This window comes from Helianthus annuus, chromosome 16, assembly GCF_002127325.2.
Source record: "Helianthus annuus cultivar XRQ/B chromosome 16, HanXRQr2.0-SUNRISE, whole genome shotgun sequence".
NCBI lineage: Eukaryota > Viridiplantae > Streptophyta > Magnoliopsida > Asterales > Asteraceae > Helianthus > Helianthus annuus.
In genome coordinates, this window is record NC_035448.2 from 150610404 (window position 1) to 150625869 (window position 15466).

The 15466-nt window shown below is 40.0% G+C and overlaps 1 protein-coding gene across 1 annotated transcript; it reads right to left on the reverse strand.

Moving 5' to 3' along the window:
- Positions 1 to 1902: 1902 nt before the first annotated feature.
- LOC110919881 lies at positions 1903 to 4233 on the reverse strand. The gene is made up of 2 exons (XM_022164130.1): positions 2557 to 4233; positions 1903 to 2364 (listed from the first exon to the last, which is right to left on the reverse strand). Exons 1-2 carry the CDS (start codon positions 4231 to 4233, stop codon positions 1903 to 1905), a joined length of 2139 nt encoding a protein of 712 aa, XP_022019822.1.
- Positions 4234 to 15466: the final 11233 nt, after the last annotated feature.

The window sequence follows — 15466 nt, forward strand, 5'->3', positions numbered from 1 at the left end:
CGGATCCTCTAAGCGGGACAAGTGGTCCGCCGCCACATTCTCTGCCCCCTTCTTATCCTTAATTTCAATGTCGAACTCGGAAAGAAGCAGAATCCATCGTATAAGACGCGGCTTCGCGTCCTTCTTCTGAAACAGGTGACGCAGAGCAGAATGATCAGTGAACACGACGGTTTTCGAAAGAACGAGATATGATCGGAATTTATCGAACGCGAACACCACCGCCAACAACTCCTTCTCCGTGGTGGTGTAATTCTCCTGGGCGTCATTCAGCGTTTTACTCGCGTAGTAGATCGGGTGAAAATGCTTCTCCCGTCTCTGCCCTAACACCGCACCAACTGCGTAGTCACTCGCGTCGCACATCAGCTCGAATGGTAAGCTCCAATCAGGCGACACGAGGATCGGTGCACTCACTAACTTCTCCTTCAGAAACTCAAACGCACGAAGGCACTCCTCGTCAAAGATGAAAGGAACGTCCTTCTCCAACAATCGCGTCATGGGGCGAGTGATTTTGGAAAAATCCCTAATAAAGCGCCTATAAAATCCCGCATGACCGAGAAAACTACGAACCGACTTCACACTAGTCGGAGGAGGAAGCTGGCTAATCGTATCTATCTTCGCTCTATCAACCTCAATACCTGCTCGCGAAATCTTGTGCCCTAGCACAATCCCCTCAGTCACCATGAAGTGACACTTCTCCCAGTTCAGCATCAACTTCGTCTCCACACATCTCTTCAACATCCTCTCAAGATTCGTCAAACACTGATCGAAAGAACTACCATACACTGAGAAGTCATCCATAAAAACCTCCATCGAACTCTCGACCATATCCTGAAAGATCGCGATCATACAACGCTGGAATGTAGCAGGAGCGTTACATAATCCAAATGGCATGCGTCGGTACGCGTATGTGCCATATGGACATGTAAAAGTGGTTTTCTCCTGATCCTCTGGTGCAATAGGAATCTGGAAATAACCCAAAAACCCGTCGAGAAAGCAATAGAACTGCTGACCCGCGAGACGCTCAAGCATCTGATCAATGAATGGGAGCGGAAAATGATCTTTACGAGTGGCGTCATTTAACTTTCGATAGTCAATGCACACACGCCAACCCGTAACAGTACGAGACGGAATAAGCTCATTCTTCGAATTCAGAACAACCGTCATCCCCCCTTTCTTCGGGACGACCTGCGTAGGACTCACCCAAGCTGAACCAGAAATAGGATAGATCAACCCAGACTCCAGCAACTTCATCACCTCCTTCTTCACTACCTCCTGCATATTCGGATTCAACCGACGCTGCGGCTGCACTACAGGCTAGAAAACATCCTCCATCAGAATGCGATGCGTGCAAAAGGTAGGGCTGATGCCCTTGATATCGGATAGCCTCCATGCAATCGCATCACTGTGCTCTCTAAGCACCTCAATCAACCTCGCCTTCTCCTCCTCTGTCAACTTCGAAGAAATGATGACAGGCATACTCGGCTTCTCTCCTAAAAACGCGTACTCAAGATGTGAAGGAAGAACCTTAAGTTCTAAAGGCGGTGGAATCTCTACAGGAGTACTCTCATCACTAATCGCATCGAGCTCTAATGGCTGAGCACTAACCTCATCACTCTCATCAAACTGCTCCTCCTCTACCTCATCTACCTCATCCTCAGAATGCTCGTCAACCACTCCCTCACCTACCAGATCGGCTCCACTAATGTACTCGAAGCACGTGTCGACACAAGATATGAATGAATTGAGAAAGTAGACGGAATGACACGGCCCACTAACATCATCTCCACAACTAGGATGCTGCATCGCCCTATCGATCTCGAATGTGACAACCTCGTCACCCGCACGAAGAGAAATCTTACCGTCAAAGACGTCAATGATCGCCTTTGCGGTTCGAAGGAATGGTCAGCCTAGAATAATAGGAACTCTCTCATCGGCCTCCATGTCGAGCACAACGAAATCTACTGGGAACACAAACCTATCGACCTTCACCAACAAATTCTCTACTATCCCATGAGGATACTTGACTGATCGGTCAGCCAAGGACAATGACATGCGCGTGGGTGTAAGCTCTCCTAGACCAAGACGCTCATACAACGAGAATGGCATCAGATTGATGCTGGCCCCTAAATCGGCTAAGGCGTGAGAAGGGGTAACGGCTCCCCCAAAGAAACATGGAATCGTGAATGTGCCAGGGTCGGTCAACTTCTCTGGTAGCTTATTCAAGACTACCGCGGAACAACCTCCTGTCAATGGAATATTCGAAAGCTCACCGATTCTCTCCTTACGCTTCAAAAGATCTTTAAGGAATTTCGCGTACTTAGGCATAGACTGAAGTGCCTCGATGAACGGAAGATTGATCTTCAACTGAGTAAACATCTCAAGGAATTTCCCGTACTCCTGAGCATATTTCTGCTGCCTGGCACGGGCGGGAAACGGAAGGCGAGAATAATCAATCACCGGTGCCGGCCGACCCCTCGTCGGCTGCTTCTCCACTCTCTGCTCTACTGGCGACTCCTCGGCGTGTGCGGTACTTGCTGGGGCTAGCCTCGTGTGCACCTTGCCTGGAGCCTCCATCTCGATCTCCTCATCGACCTCCTCTTCTACCTCTTCAACCTTTCTTTCTCTCACTACCTCTCCCAAACTCTTCCCACTACGGGTCGTAATCGCCTTCGCTGACTGATTCGCGGGATTCGGGAAAGTGTTTCCCGAAAACTGACCCGGTGGGTGCTCCTGTAACTGCTTAGCAAGCCCGCCTACTGTCCTCTGAAGATCGAGGAGGGCGGCCTGCTGATTCTTGAACTGAAGCTCGTTGTTCTTGTTAGTTTGCTCCTGATTTTTCATGAACGCATCGGTCCACGTCATCATCTGGGCGAACATCTCCTCCAACCTGTTCGTGCTAACCTCAGGAGCCTTCCCACCACCATGACTCTCCTGATTCGGTCCTCCACTCGAAAACTGACCACTCGAACCTGACCCACTAAACTGCCCTGAACCAGAATGCGTGTAAATACCGGGCCCTCTACTCTGATACTGACCAGATGGAAATCCAGGAGGATTTCCAGACGAACGATAACCACTCGAATTACCACTACCGCGCCAGTTGGAATTAGAATTATTGAACGGATTCGTGGGACCCCTAGACTGGCCGGCTATATACTCTACCTGCTCAAGAGTGATCGTAGGACAATCTATAGTATCATGTCCTCCTCGACAAACCTCACACCTATCGACTTTCTTCTTTATCTCATTCAACTCCTGCCTCATCTCTTGCCTCAATTCCTCCTTCGCTCTCTCGACTGCAGCAGCTACCGATGAATCCAAGCCAACTTGGTTTACCCCTCGACCGGCCGAGGTGGTACGCACAGGAATGGAAGTCCTGCTGGTAGTGCTGTAGTCCATATCGGAGTGGGCAAAACTCTCAAATAAATCATTGCACTCCGCCACTGTCTTCTTTCCCATAAGCTGCCCTCCTGCTGAAGTATCGAAACGAGCCCTAATCTCAGGAGTAAGTCCATTGTAGAACTTCTCTACTAACGCCCAGTCAGATAGACCATGCTGAGAACAACGGGTAATCAGGGTCTGAAAACGCTCCCAAGCTAAGTGATAAGGCTCATCTGGCTCCATACGAAATGAATGAATCTGGTCACGAAGGCGAGATGCCTTGACTGGCGGGAAATACTTGGCTAAAAATGCATCGCGAAGGCCTGCCCAAGTAGTGAAAGTGCCAGCAGGCTGGGAATCGAACCAGACGGCTGCTCGTCCAGCAAGTGAGAATGGAAAAACCTGAAGATACCTAGCATCAAGATTGACACCCTCGATGGAGAAGGTGCTGCAAAGACGAGTGATGCGATTGATATGGGCGGGGGCATCCTCGTCGTCACGACCATGGAACTGGTAGGAATTTGTGATGGCGGTCATAATGTAGGATGGAATCTGCCAAGACCGATCGTTCGGGATCTCGGGAAGGGTGATGGGGGAATTACCACCGGCGAAGCCGGTGGTAGCCTGGTCGTAAACTGTCCTACGGGCCATGTGAGCTACGGGCGGTGGACTAGGTGGACGGGTGGGTGGTGGGGAATTTTGGGGTGACGACTTTGGTGTAAAATCGAAAGCTGGGGTGGACTGTGAAAATGAAGTAGAGCTAGAAGCACGTACCTCGGACGTAGATGACGAGAAGGAAGACTTGAGTGCAAACGGCAACGGCGGCGGTCCCTGCGAGCGCGTATGGGGCATCCACTGCAAAAACCGAAAACAAACAAGTAAGAAGACTCTACTAAACGACTCAACTAACTATAAAAAGACACTAAGTTACTTAGACACCTACGACTCAAACAAAGAAACAAATAGCACGTAATATGTCAAGTAAGTCCAAACAAAGTAATCAGCGCAATCGCCAAGAGTTCCCCGGCAACGGCGCCAAAAACTTGATGTGCTGAAAAGGGATCAAATAAAACTAACTAAATTACCCTAATTCTAGACTCTCTAAGCTTTAAATTTATAAAACTAAGACTCGACCTAAACCCTAAAACACACAACCGGCAAGTGAACCGATCGATGTAGTAAAGCTAAAGTAAGTCCGAGTATCGAACCCACGAGACTCTACTGATTACGCTACGACTCTATCTAGACTCGGACTGACACGACATACTAAATTGTTTATTAATTTGGGGGGGGGGGTTTCTAAAAAAAATCCTAAAATTGTAATTAAAATTAAACTAAATTAACTAGACGAACGGACAGACAGACAAGGCACGAACTCTCACGAAAACCGAACTCAAAGATGATGAAGGAACTACCTAGACAGGAATCCTGATTGCTTTTAGTGTTGATTATAAATGGAAGTTGTCTGCTATGGAACCGGGATCTTGGGATTCTCACCCTTCGGGAAATCAAAGGACCCCTAATCCTTCTCAAGAGCGCGCTAAGATCCCCTAAAGGTTGTTAATTTACCGGTTATTAGACTCCTTTACAAGTCATCTAATTGGGTTTATAAAAGTATCCTACGAGGCTCACTCCCTTACGAGACCTAAACCTAGGATAGGTTTGTTTTCTCAGTTAGACTTGCTAGACAGCAGCCAAAAGGTTAACTTCCTAAGAAGGACCCACCTTACGGTTTAATCACTTAGACCTAGCAATAATCTCGCACCTTACAGCTATTGATGATTAGTAGAACACTTGATTTTATAAAATTACCAATTATTACTTCTAAGGTTTATCGGCCGATTTAACCCTAAAGATTCTAGATTTATTACGTGATATAGACAGTCACCAAAACCTAAAACCTAGCACGATTCTATTATGTGATAAAGACCGTCACCAAGATTCATGCGAAGCAACAATTAATCATTAAACAATATCAAGCATGCAACCACATCTAACTGATAGAACAAACCGTTTACAATTTATAAACAATCCATAGCTTCCATAAATCCAAAAATAATCAAACTTAAGCAATCATTCAACCATGTCTAGGTAGCAACGGAAATTTAGCCAATAATCATGTCGAAAAACATAGTATTAATCATGGTAAAAACAGAATTCATCATCAAATAACAAGAAACAAACGAAAACGAAAGAAACAAGGTTATAAAACCCGTGAACTCCAATCCCGAATGCTTCTGTGCTTCAATAACGATTCCCAGCAGTTCCGTGCCTTCAAACGTCTTCAATCAGCCTCTATGATCGTCCAGAGATGTCTAAACTTCGTAATTGTGGTGTTGTCCTCCGCTGTTATCAATGATGATCATTATATAACCATAAAACCCTAATTTGCTTGCTGATCACGATTCTGTGCCGACATAGAGCCTTCTCGCGGCCCGCTTCATATAACTTGAAACGTTAACGCGGGCCGCCTTAGGGCTAAATCATCAGAAATCGTTCACTAATGGCTCGCGGTCCGCTTCGTGGTTTCCCTTAAGTTCAGGCGGGCCGCCTGAACTTAAATATCTTCAATTCTGCTTGTTAAGTTCATGCGGGGCGCCTGGAAATGTTTCAAAGCCCAAGCGGGCCGCCTGGAAGCTCCAGGAATGTATTTTTCGCTCCGTTTCAACTCCCGACTCCTCGGTTTCCGTGCCAAACTTTCTCCTGCCAGATTTTACCTCGTATCTGTTCCTTTTGCTGCAAAAAAACCTGGAAAACACAAAACAATCAAAAGTATATACATCCTACCTAAAACCGACACTAAAACTAACGAATTAACGACTAAAACTGACGCGAATACCGATGTATTTTGCAATACATCAGTTATTAATTAAACCAAAGTATACTTTTGATATACTACCGAAAATTATTATTCGACAACCAAAGTATATTTAATATACTATTAGTTTAACGATTTTGGAACTGAAATATATTTTAATATATTACTTATTCGACTTTCTTAAAACCAAAGTATGTTTTTATATATACTACGAACCTTTTTATCAAAATATTGTTTTTCAAACAATATATATATATACAAACTCATTTTACTTAATTATTCATTTATACATCTTTCCTATCTGTTTTCTTATCACTTATTATATGATTTGTAAAAGAAAACATTTCTAAAAGTTCATGACTATTTTGTTAAAACATTCTTTTAAACCTACAAGTCATGAATCCTATTTTCAATAAAACCTATGTAACTCACAGACATTTTTATGCTGACGTACCTATTTTTACACATGTTTCAGGTGCTGCTATGTGATGATTGTTGATACATGCTACACTTAGGATGGACTCGTGCCTTAGCGACTTTAAAACTTGAAAGACAATGTTTGTATTTATTTGAATTGTAATAAAACAATGAGTTCAATAATCCAATAAAACGAAATTATTTAATCCACGGTTGTGAAACAATGATTCTGTTACAACACTCCCCGACGTTTCCGCCTCGTTTTGTTGTTTTACGTGGTCGGGGTGTGACAGAAAAGTTGCTATCAGAGCCAATGGTTATAGGGAATTAGGTTATTAGTAATGTTAGTAATGCTTTAACCTAGACTATAACCTTCCAAGGACCTTAACACAAGTTATCTTGTGTTTAGTTTTAAAACAATATCGTCGTCTATCTTTAGGTGACAACCACAATAAGAACACAAATTTCGAATCCGCTTTGAAAACTAATCATCTGTTCTAGGATGATTTATTATATGGTTTTGAACCTTCAAAGTTTTCAAAATCTCGTCAAAGTTTGGTCTAAATAATGTGAACACGTGCAAACTGGAAGGGTGGGTGCCTGTACCCTGGGTCTTCTGTCTAAGGCTAGAGTGTTCGTACAAATCCGCAGTATCGGACCAGTCACTCTTACCTGGGCAGGGGCGAAGGTTTGTTGGTGCCCGGGGGGGCACCCGCCCACCCCAATATTTCGGTTAAAAGTGTATAGGTTCCAGTTTTTTGTTCGGAAAATTTAAAAATTATATAGGATCACCTCCCCCGATTATTTTTCGTAAATATTTATACAATATATAAATTAAAGTAAAGTTTGTTACCACTTTGTATATAAGTGATAGGTAGTTTTATATATATATATATATATATATATATATATATATATCAACTCTTATTTGTTTAACCCTAGGTTACCCACCACACAATAAACTTAATCACAAATTTTTATGTCTAAGAACGAGTCCTTTGAAGAATGAAATTGTTTAGTTTTATTTAGAACTATTATTATTTGACTTGACCCGAATCGATAGCCGACCCGATCCGAAACATAACGATAGGAAAAAAATTTTGGGTCCCATCACTTTACGCCCCCTCGAAACTTTTGGTCAAGCTCCGCCACTGTACCTGGGAACTCTTGGGGTGAGTGTCCACTTATAGGCGAGCATGTCTTCGCGATACATTATATTGACCCATTTACTTTGATTAGTCACCGTCTCATTTGCTTGCCTTAGGTAACAAATAAATGATCGCAATTTCTATGCGTTGTCATTCTGTTTTAATTATCCGATATCATTTCACTTGTCTCCTCACATATCTTTCATTATCTTCATGATGCCTCTTCATCGCAACAACAATGTCCGAACTAGGTGCTGCAATTGCCCAACAATTAGACGTCGTACTCCAGAGGACGGTTGATTTAGCTATCACCATGACTCGCCTCAGGGATGAAGCCATACAAGGGAACCGCTCCTTGGAGCAATCAATGCAACCGTCATCGTCCGAATCAGATACCCTGTTTCAAATGTACCCACGGTGGACGATGGGGACATTTGGTTAACATGTGCCGCTTTGCTGTCCAAAGCAAAGCTGTTGTAAATCCTGCCACCGCTCAAACTCCAAATTCTGCTTCATATGTCGCCTTGGCATATCTAGTACCTCAACCTCATGAGCTTTCTACCTTGTGTATCGCCTTAAGCACGTTTGGTGCAAGGTTTCAAAACACCTTTCGTTACACAAATCCCAAAATCCAAAATAGGATCTTTCTATCCTCCAAAATTAGATCCTTGTGGATAAATATCGCTCAAATCGGAGCCCTTAATTGAATTATTCGTATACCTTAATACGTATATTATGATTCAATAAGGACAAAGTCGAATTCCTATTAAGATCTTCCTATCTTCATAGTTAGATTCTTATGTTTAAAAGTGCCAAATGAAATCCACGAATTGGATTCCTGGTGTGCTTTAGATACCCGTGTCCAAAGATAACAAATTAAAGATCAAGTTAAATAACTATGTGATTATATGTGCTTATGTGATTCCTTTTATGTCTTGTGTTTTTGTGTAATCTGAATTTTCGTTATCCACATCCTGATAGAATCTTCCATATCTCCATATGAGGGATTCATAGTGGGATATCCAAAGGTACTATCTTAAATCCTTAATGGACTTCTACGTTGTAGTTAAGTCCCTTGGGTTATAAAGTACTATTTTATAATTAGACCCCTTGAGTGGTCTAGTTAAACAGATTGATTTGGAAATCTGGTTAGGAATATCATGTGATGATATAATTGAAAAGATCCCTTAAGTGGTCTATTTAAGGAGATCGTACGACGGTCTAGTTAAGAAGATCATGTGTTGATCTAGTTAAAAAGATCGTCCGTTGATCTAGTTAAAAAGATCCTTTGGTGGTCTAGTCAAGTCGCTTCATGTTTATTTAATTGATTTTTCCCCTACGCACATAGTTTAATATGTTATTCATAAAACCAAAGCATAGTTTGATATGTTAATTATAAACCAAAACATAATTTAATATGTTACTCATAAAACCTAAACATATTTTGATATGTTATTAATTAAACCAAAGTATACTTTTGATATACTACCGAAAATTATTATTTGACAACCAAAGTATATTTAATATACTATTAGTTTAACGATTTTAGAACTGAAATATATTTTAATATATTACTTATTCGACTTTCTTACAACCAAAGTATGTTTTTATATATACTACGAACATTTTTTATCAAAATATTATTTTTCAAACAATATATATATATATACAAACTTATTTTACTTAATTATTTATTTATTTATACATCTTTTCTATCTGTTTTCTTATCACTTATTATATGATTTGTAAAAGAAAACATTTCTAAAAGTTCATGACTATTTTGTTAAAACATTCTTTCAAACCTACAAGTCATGAATCCTATTTTCAATAAAACATATGTAACTCACAGGCATTTTTATGCTGACGTACCTAGTTTTACACATGTTTCAGGTGCTGCTATGTGATGATTGTTGATACATGCTACACTTAGGATGGACTCGTGCCTTAGCGACTTTAAAACTTGAAAGACAATGTTTGTATTTATTTGAATTGTAATAAAACAATGAGTTCAATAATCCAATGAAACGAAATTATTTAATCCATGGTTGTGAAACAATGATTCTGTTACAACACTCCTCGGCGTTTCCGCCATGTTTTGTTGTTTTACGTGGTCGGGGTGTGACAATACCCACTACTTCAATCACTGCCACTCAACCCACAAATACACCACCAACTTCTCCAAAGCACAAAAGGAGAAGGATAACAAGCATTGTACTAGAAGATGACACTTCCCCAACTCTAACATCTACACAACCACTGTCCTTTGTCACCATTCCAAACCCTGTTCCATTATCTTCAGTTCAAGCCTTCAATCAAAACACTGCCATTGTCCCTGCAGGAGTACAACATCCTCTAGATCTTCCAGCAGTTAGGGAGGAAATCAAATCCTTCTACTCTGAAGATGATCCTGAAAAGAGGAAACTCCCATCTGTTCAAGGTTATCCTTTTCCAAGAAATATAGAAGAATATCTCAAAATAAAGGCCCAACAAGCAGAGGATATATCTAAAAGAGACACAGAGGGAAAGTCCGACAAAGAGTTTCATAGAAATTTGCAATACCTGCTCACCAAAGTTAGAACTTTAGAGCAGTTCTCAAAAGTCCTTTGTCAGAAATTATCAGAAAAAGATGATGAAAGCATGAGAAATGACTATCTTGAATACATCATGGCATACAAGAAGTACAGGGCAGAAAAGTATCAATACAAAGAATGGACCATCAGTGAAGTGCACGAGGAGATAGCCAGAATTCAAAAGATGATTCAAGACAAGGTAAAGCAAACTCCTCCAGTCTGGGCCAATTACAAGAAAAATGTACCAGAAAGGGCCTTGAAACTGAAAAGAATGAAAGAAGAGCTGATAACTGCTGATTATGGGTCAAGGAACCAGGTTACAAGGTGGTCAGAAGAAAAGGTGTTAGCTACCCACAAAAGGTTGGAAGAGTTAAGGAAGAGAGATCCCACTGCTCCTAAAAAGCCTGATTATCCGGAAGCAGTGGTTCCAGTCAAACAACAAAAATTACCAATCAGGAGACCTACTGCTCCACATGCTACCATCCTTTATCAAAGAAGGAAACAAAAGCAGATGGATGAATTAACAAAAGAAGACAAGGCTCAAGAAGAATATATCATCAAAATGGTTCTTCAGACACTTATACACTTATGGAAGAAAAACAAGACTCAGCACAATCTAAACTTTAAGTTTTTATACTCTAAACTTTAAGTATTTACCGACCGACTGACTTATTTATTTATTTTATTTATAAGTCTATATAAATATAACTATATTCATCATTTATATTTGTTATGCATGGTTTTCTAAGAAACAACCCGTGTTGCACACGGGTCTTACCGCTAGTATAGATTAAAGATCATGTACATTAATTTAAAAAGTGTGAGAAGTGTGAGAAATATTGTGGAGATGACATGTGTCCTCAATCTAAATTAATTCAAAATGGTAAACAAGTAATTTTCTCATTGATTCAATTAATTGATAATCTTCCATAACCGCCACCCTTTATTTTAGGAATACGAATTAATCTACAAATTAGTATTTTTTTTTCTATCGTTCATCAATTATAACTTTTTGAAGATCGCAGAATGAAGGTTTTTATAGAGTGTTATACAGTGATGGATACAGAATGAAGGTTTTATACAGTGTTATAGTGTTATATTTCCTGGTAGCAGTCTATGATGATGTATAGTGTTATATATAGTGTTATATTTTTCTGGTAGCTGGTCTTGATGGATATATAGTGTTATATAGTGTTACATAGCGTTATATGGTGTTATATGATGTTTATATGGTGTTATATAGTGTTATATATTTCTAGTAGCAGTTACATGTTTCTGGATTTTTAGAATGTCCGGATTTTTAGTGTTTGTTTAAAAATGGATCGTTGTAGTTTAGGAGAGGTTACCTTATTTGAAACATATAAAAAGACACTATTACCCCTACAATTTTCAAATCAGTCCAAATAATTGAAACATAATTTACAAATTGGTCCCTATCGATCTCAACCATTAGATCAAAGATCTAATGATTTAAAACACTTCTCACACTTTATGCCCTTTTTACACTATCCTTACCCCCCCCCTCTCTCTCTCTCTCTCTCTATATATATATATATATATATATATATATATATATATATATATATATTAGTGTACAAATCTTAGGAACAGTGCCAGACACCTGCTTGTCACATATTCATTGGGTCGTATAGGCGATGCTTTGGTGTGCATGCCATGTTTCAAGGCCCACATGGGGTCGGTGAGGTGTGCGACACCTTCTTTTGAGGTCAACCACTTACCTAGTGTCTCACACATAAACACAAAAGTAGAAAGAGAATTACGAGAGAGAGAGAGTGGAGAGATGGGAGGCCGACACAGCGGCGCGCGATTAGAGATGTACAAAAAAACTGGTTTTTCAACCGAAATCAGAAAAAAAATGAAAGCGGTTTTTTTTAACCGGTTTTTTTTGTAACCAGTTCGGTTAATATTCGGTCAGATTTGTTACTGGGCGGTTATTAGTTTGGGCGAAAAAACCGGTTAATTGGTAATGGTAAAAAAAACCGGTTTAAAAAAACGAAAACACTACAGTCAATATTAACGGTCATATGACCGTTTGGGGGTCAATATAGCCCTTTTTTTTGCCTAAAATCCATCTCCAAACAAGTATAAAAGGGTGGTGGGTGTTTAGGTTCAATCACACCACTCTCTAATCTCCAAAAACTCTAAAAAACGCTCACTTTCTTGTTTGATAATTCTCAAAAAAGTATGGCAACCTCTAGTGCTCATGATTCGTCAATGTTGGCGAGTCTACAACCGACACGGTGGTTTGTGTTATTCCAACGAAGTGAAACCTTGATGTTTGGTCACATTTCGATTTGTGTGAGATGGCCAATGGTAAAAAGAGAGGGCGTTGTCATCATTGTCAAAACTTTTACGCCGAAGCCGCAAACTCCACCTTGAAACAACACATCGAAAACCCGTTTTGCAAGGCATTGAAACAACAACCTGCTAGTGGTCAAGCTTCCATAGCAAGTGAAGGCGCTACGTTGTTCGCCTACAATTTCGATATGGCTAGGGAGGATATGGCGAAGTTTGTAATCCAAGAAAGTTTGTCGTTCAACCATTTCGACAACTAACGCTATTCAAAGATGGTTCAAATAACTCTCCAACCATGATACACCCATGTAAGTCGTGCTACTCTTAGAAGGGATTGTTTTGGATTGTGGAAAAATGCTAAACTAGAATTAATTTCTTATTTTGAAAAATTAGAAACCGGTGTTAACTTGACTAGCGACGTTTGGTCCGCACCGCACGGTTCACCCGACTCGTATATTTGTGTCACCGCCCATTGGATTGAACCGACGACATTTGCCACGCACGATCTTGTTTAAATTATTCGATTACCCTCACATCGGTGAAGCTATATTTAAAGTAATCGACAAATGTATTAAAACATACAAATTGGGACAAAAAGGTTTCTTCAATATCTTTTGATAACGCCTCAAACAATATGGTTTCAGTCATGCATTTAAAATTAAAATACAAACCGATTTGTGAGGGTATTTTTTCCATAGTCGATGTGTTTGCATACATCATAAATTTGTCCGTTCAAGACGGTTTAATGTTTATTGAAACACAAAAAGAAGCTTTCAAAAGAATGTTACGTGATATATATAGCAACATGCAAATAGTTGCAAAGTATATTAAAACTTGTAAGGAAACAGGTCGAATATGCTTAGGACCTAATTGGGATGTTGCTCATAGATGGAACTCGACTTGCACCATGTTTGAAAAGACTATTTTTCAAAAAGAAAGTTTAATAAAATGTCATAACATGTTGTCTATTCGTAGAAAGGTTCCGACTTACCACCTATAGAGTTGGACTAGTATTGAAACGGTTACACAATTGCTTCAAGTTTTCAAAACACCAACGAAGACTTTATCGGGGGTTTACTATCCAACAAGTTCATTGGTACTTCATAATTTGTTTAAAATGTGTTTAAAATTAAGCGAGTTGTCGGTTAGAGGTAGACCACATTGTGATATGGTAGCGCCGATGAAGGAAAAACTAAGAAAATATTTTAAAGAACTACCCACGGTTTTCACTTGTGTCGCCGCTCTAAACCCTTACTTTAATATTTTTGGAACCGGGTCTTTGATTCAAAAAATTGCAAACGAGTTGAATCTAAACACCCCTCAAGAACCAAACTTTGGTGAAGTCGCAAAAGATCATTTCAAAGATCATTTCAAAGATCAATTTTCAAAAATGTTTGATGTTTATGTAACAAAATATAGTACAACCTCGTCACACATTCATGAGTCAATGAGAAATGCCGCTTTTGGCGAAGGTTAAGTATGGAAGATCAAGATGCGTATGTGTTTTAACCAATTTTATGATGACTCGAGTCAGATGCAACGTGGTAACACTAGTAGTAGCGAACTCGGTCCGGATGATGGATCGAACTTTCTACAAATGATGACTTCATAAGAACTTAAAATTTTTGATTTGTTAGCTTGGTGGAAAAGTAAGGATGATGAATTTCCGATCTTAGCCACAATGGCCCGAGATTTACTAACGGTCCAAGCTTCCACGGTAGCTTCGGAAAGTGCTTTTTCTATTAGTGGTAGGGTGAAATCGATAAGGAGAACTCGACCAACACCAAAGGCGGTTGAGATGTCGATTTGCTTGAAAGAGTACTTCGATGCGGCGGAGAGATGTCAACACATACGCTCGCTCGAGGGAGAATTGGATTACGAAGGCGAAGTGTACGAGGACGAGGTCGAAGCCGAATTGACGACCCCAATGACCGACGAAGAAGCCGCATGCGATGACTTCCTACGCAATAGTTCCAGTTCGGGTTCGGGTGAAGAAGATTAAACGAGACTTCTCAAGATATATTAGTACTGTAGTCCAACTAAAAAAATATATATTAGTGGACGTTCTTGCGGATTAATATTTTAAGTTTACGTATTTCGTTTATTATGTTTAACGTTCGTATTTCCTTTGTTATGTAAAATCGTTTGTTTAAGTTTAAATGATATTATGTTTTAAGTTATGTCTAAAAAAACTGTTCTTTTAAGCAAAAAAAAAGTTAAAAAACTGCATTCTACAGTAAAAAAACAGCAAAAACACCGAAGAAATGAATTATACAGCTCAAATAGGTATTTCTGCTGAACCAGTTTTTTGAACGGTTTTTCCGATTATCCGGATTGGTTATTCATAACCGGTTAATCTATGATTGGTTACAAAACCGGTTACACCGGTTATCAATTTCAGGTATAAAAACCGGAACCAGTTTAAAAACAAAATGGTTTTCATTCTCTGCATAAATAACCGGTTCGGTTTTTTCAAAATAACCGATTTGTACATCTCATGATTTGAGGATGGTGAAACCCGTGGTGGGGTGTCAGGCACCTTCTTTTGACGTCAACCACTTACCTAGTGTCTCACACACAAACACACAAGTAGAAAGAGAACTACGAGAGAGAGGAAGTCGACGACGGCAGCATGGGGCGAAGCCAGGATGTTTTCGGTGCGTGGACCAACTTGACCTCTTGATTCGAGGATGCTGACACCTGTGGTGGTGTTTGTCTTAACCAACGAGTAGTTTCCTTTAACAATCAACTTCCTAAAGTGTAACTAATTTTAATTTTATGAAATTTTATCAACTTTTTACTTCAATTTTTTGCAT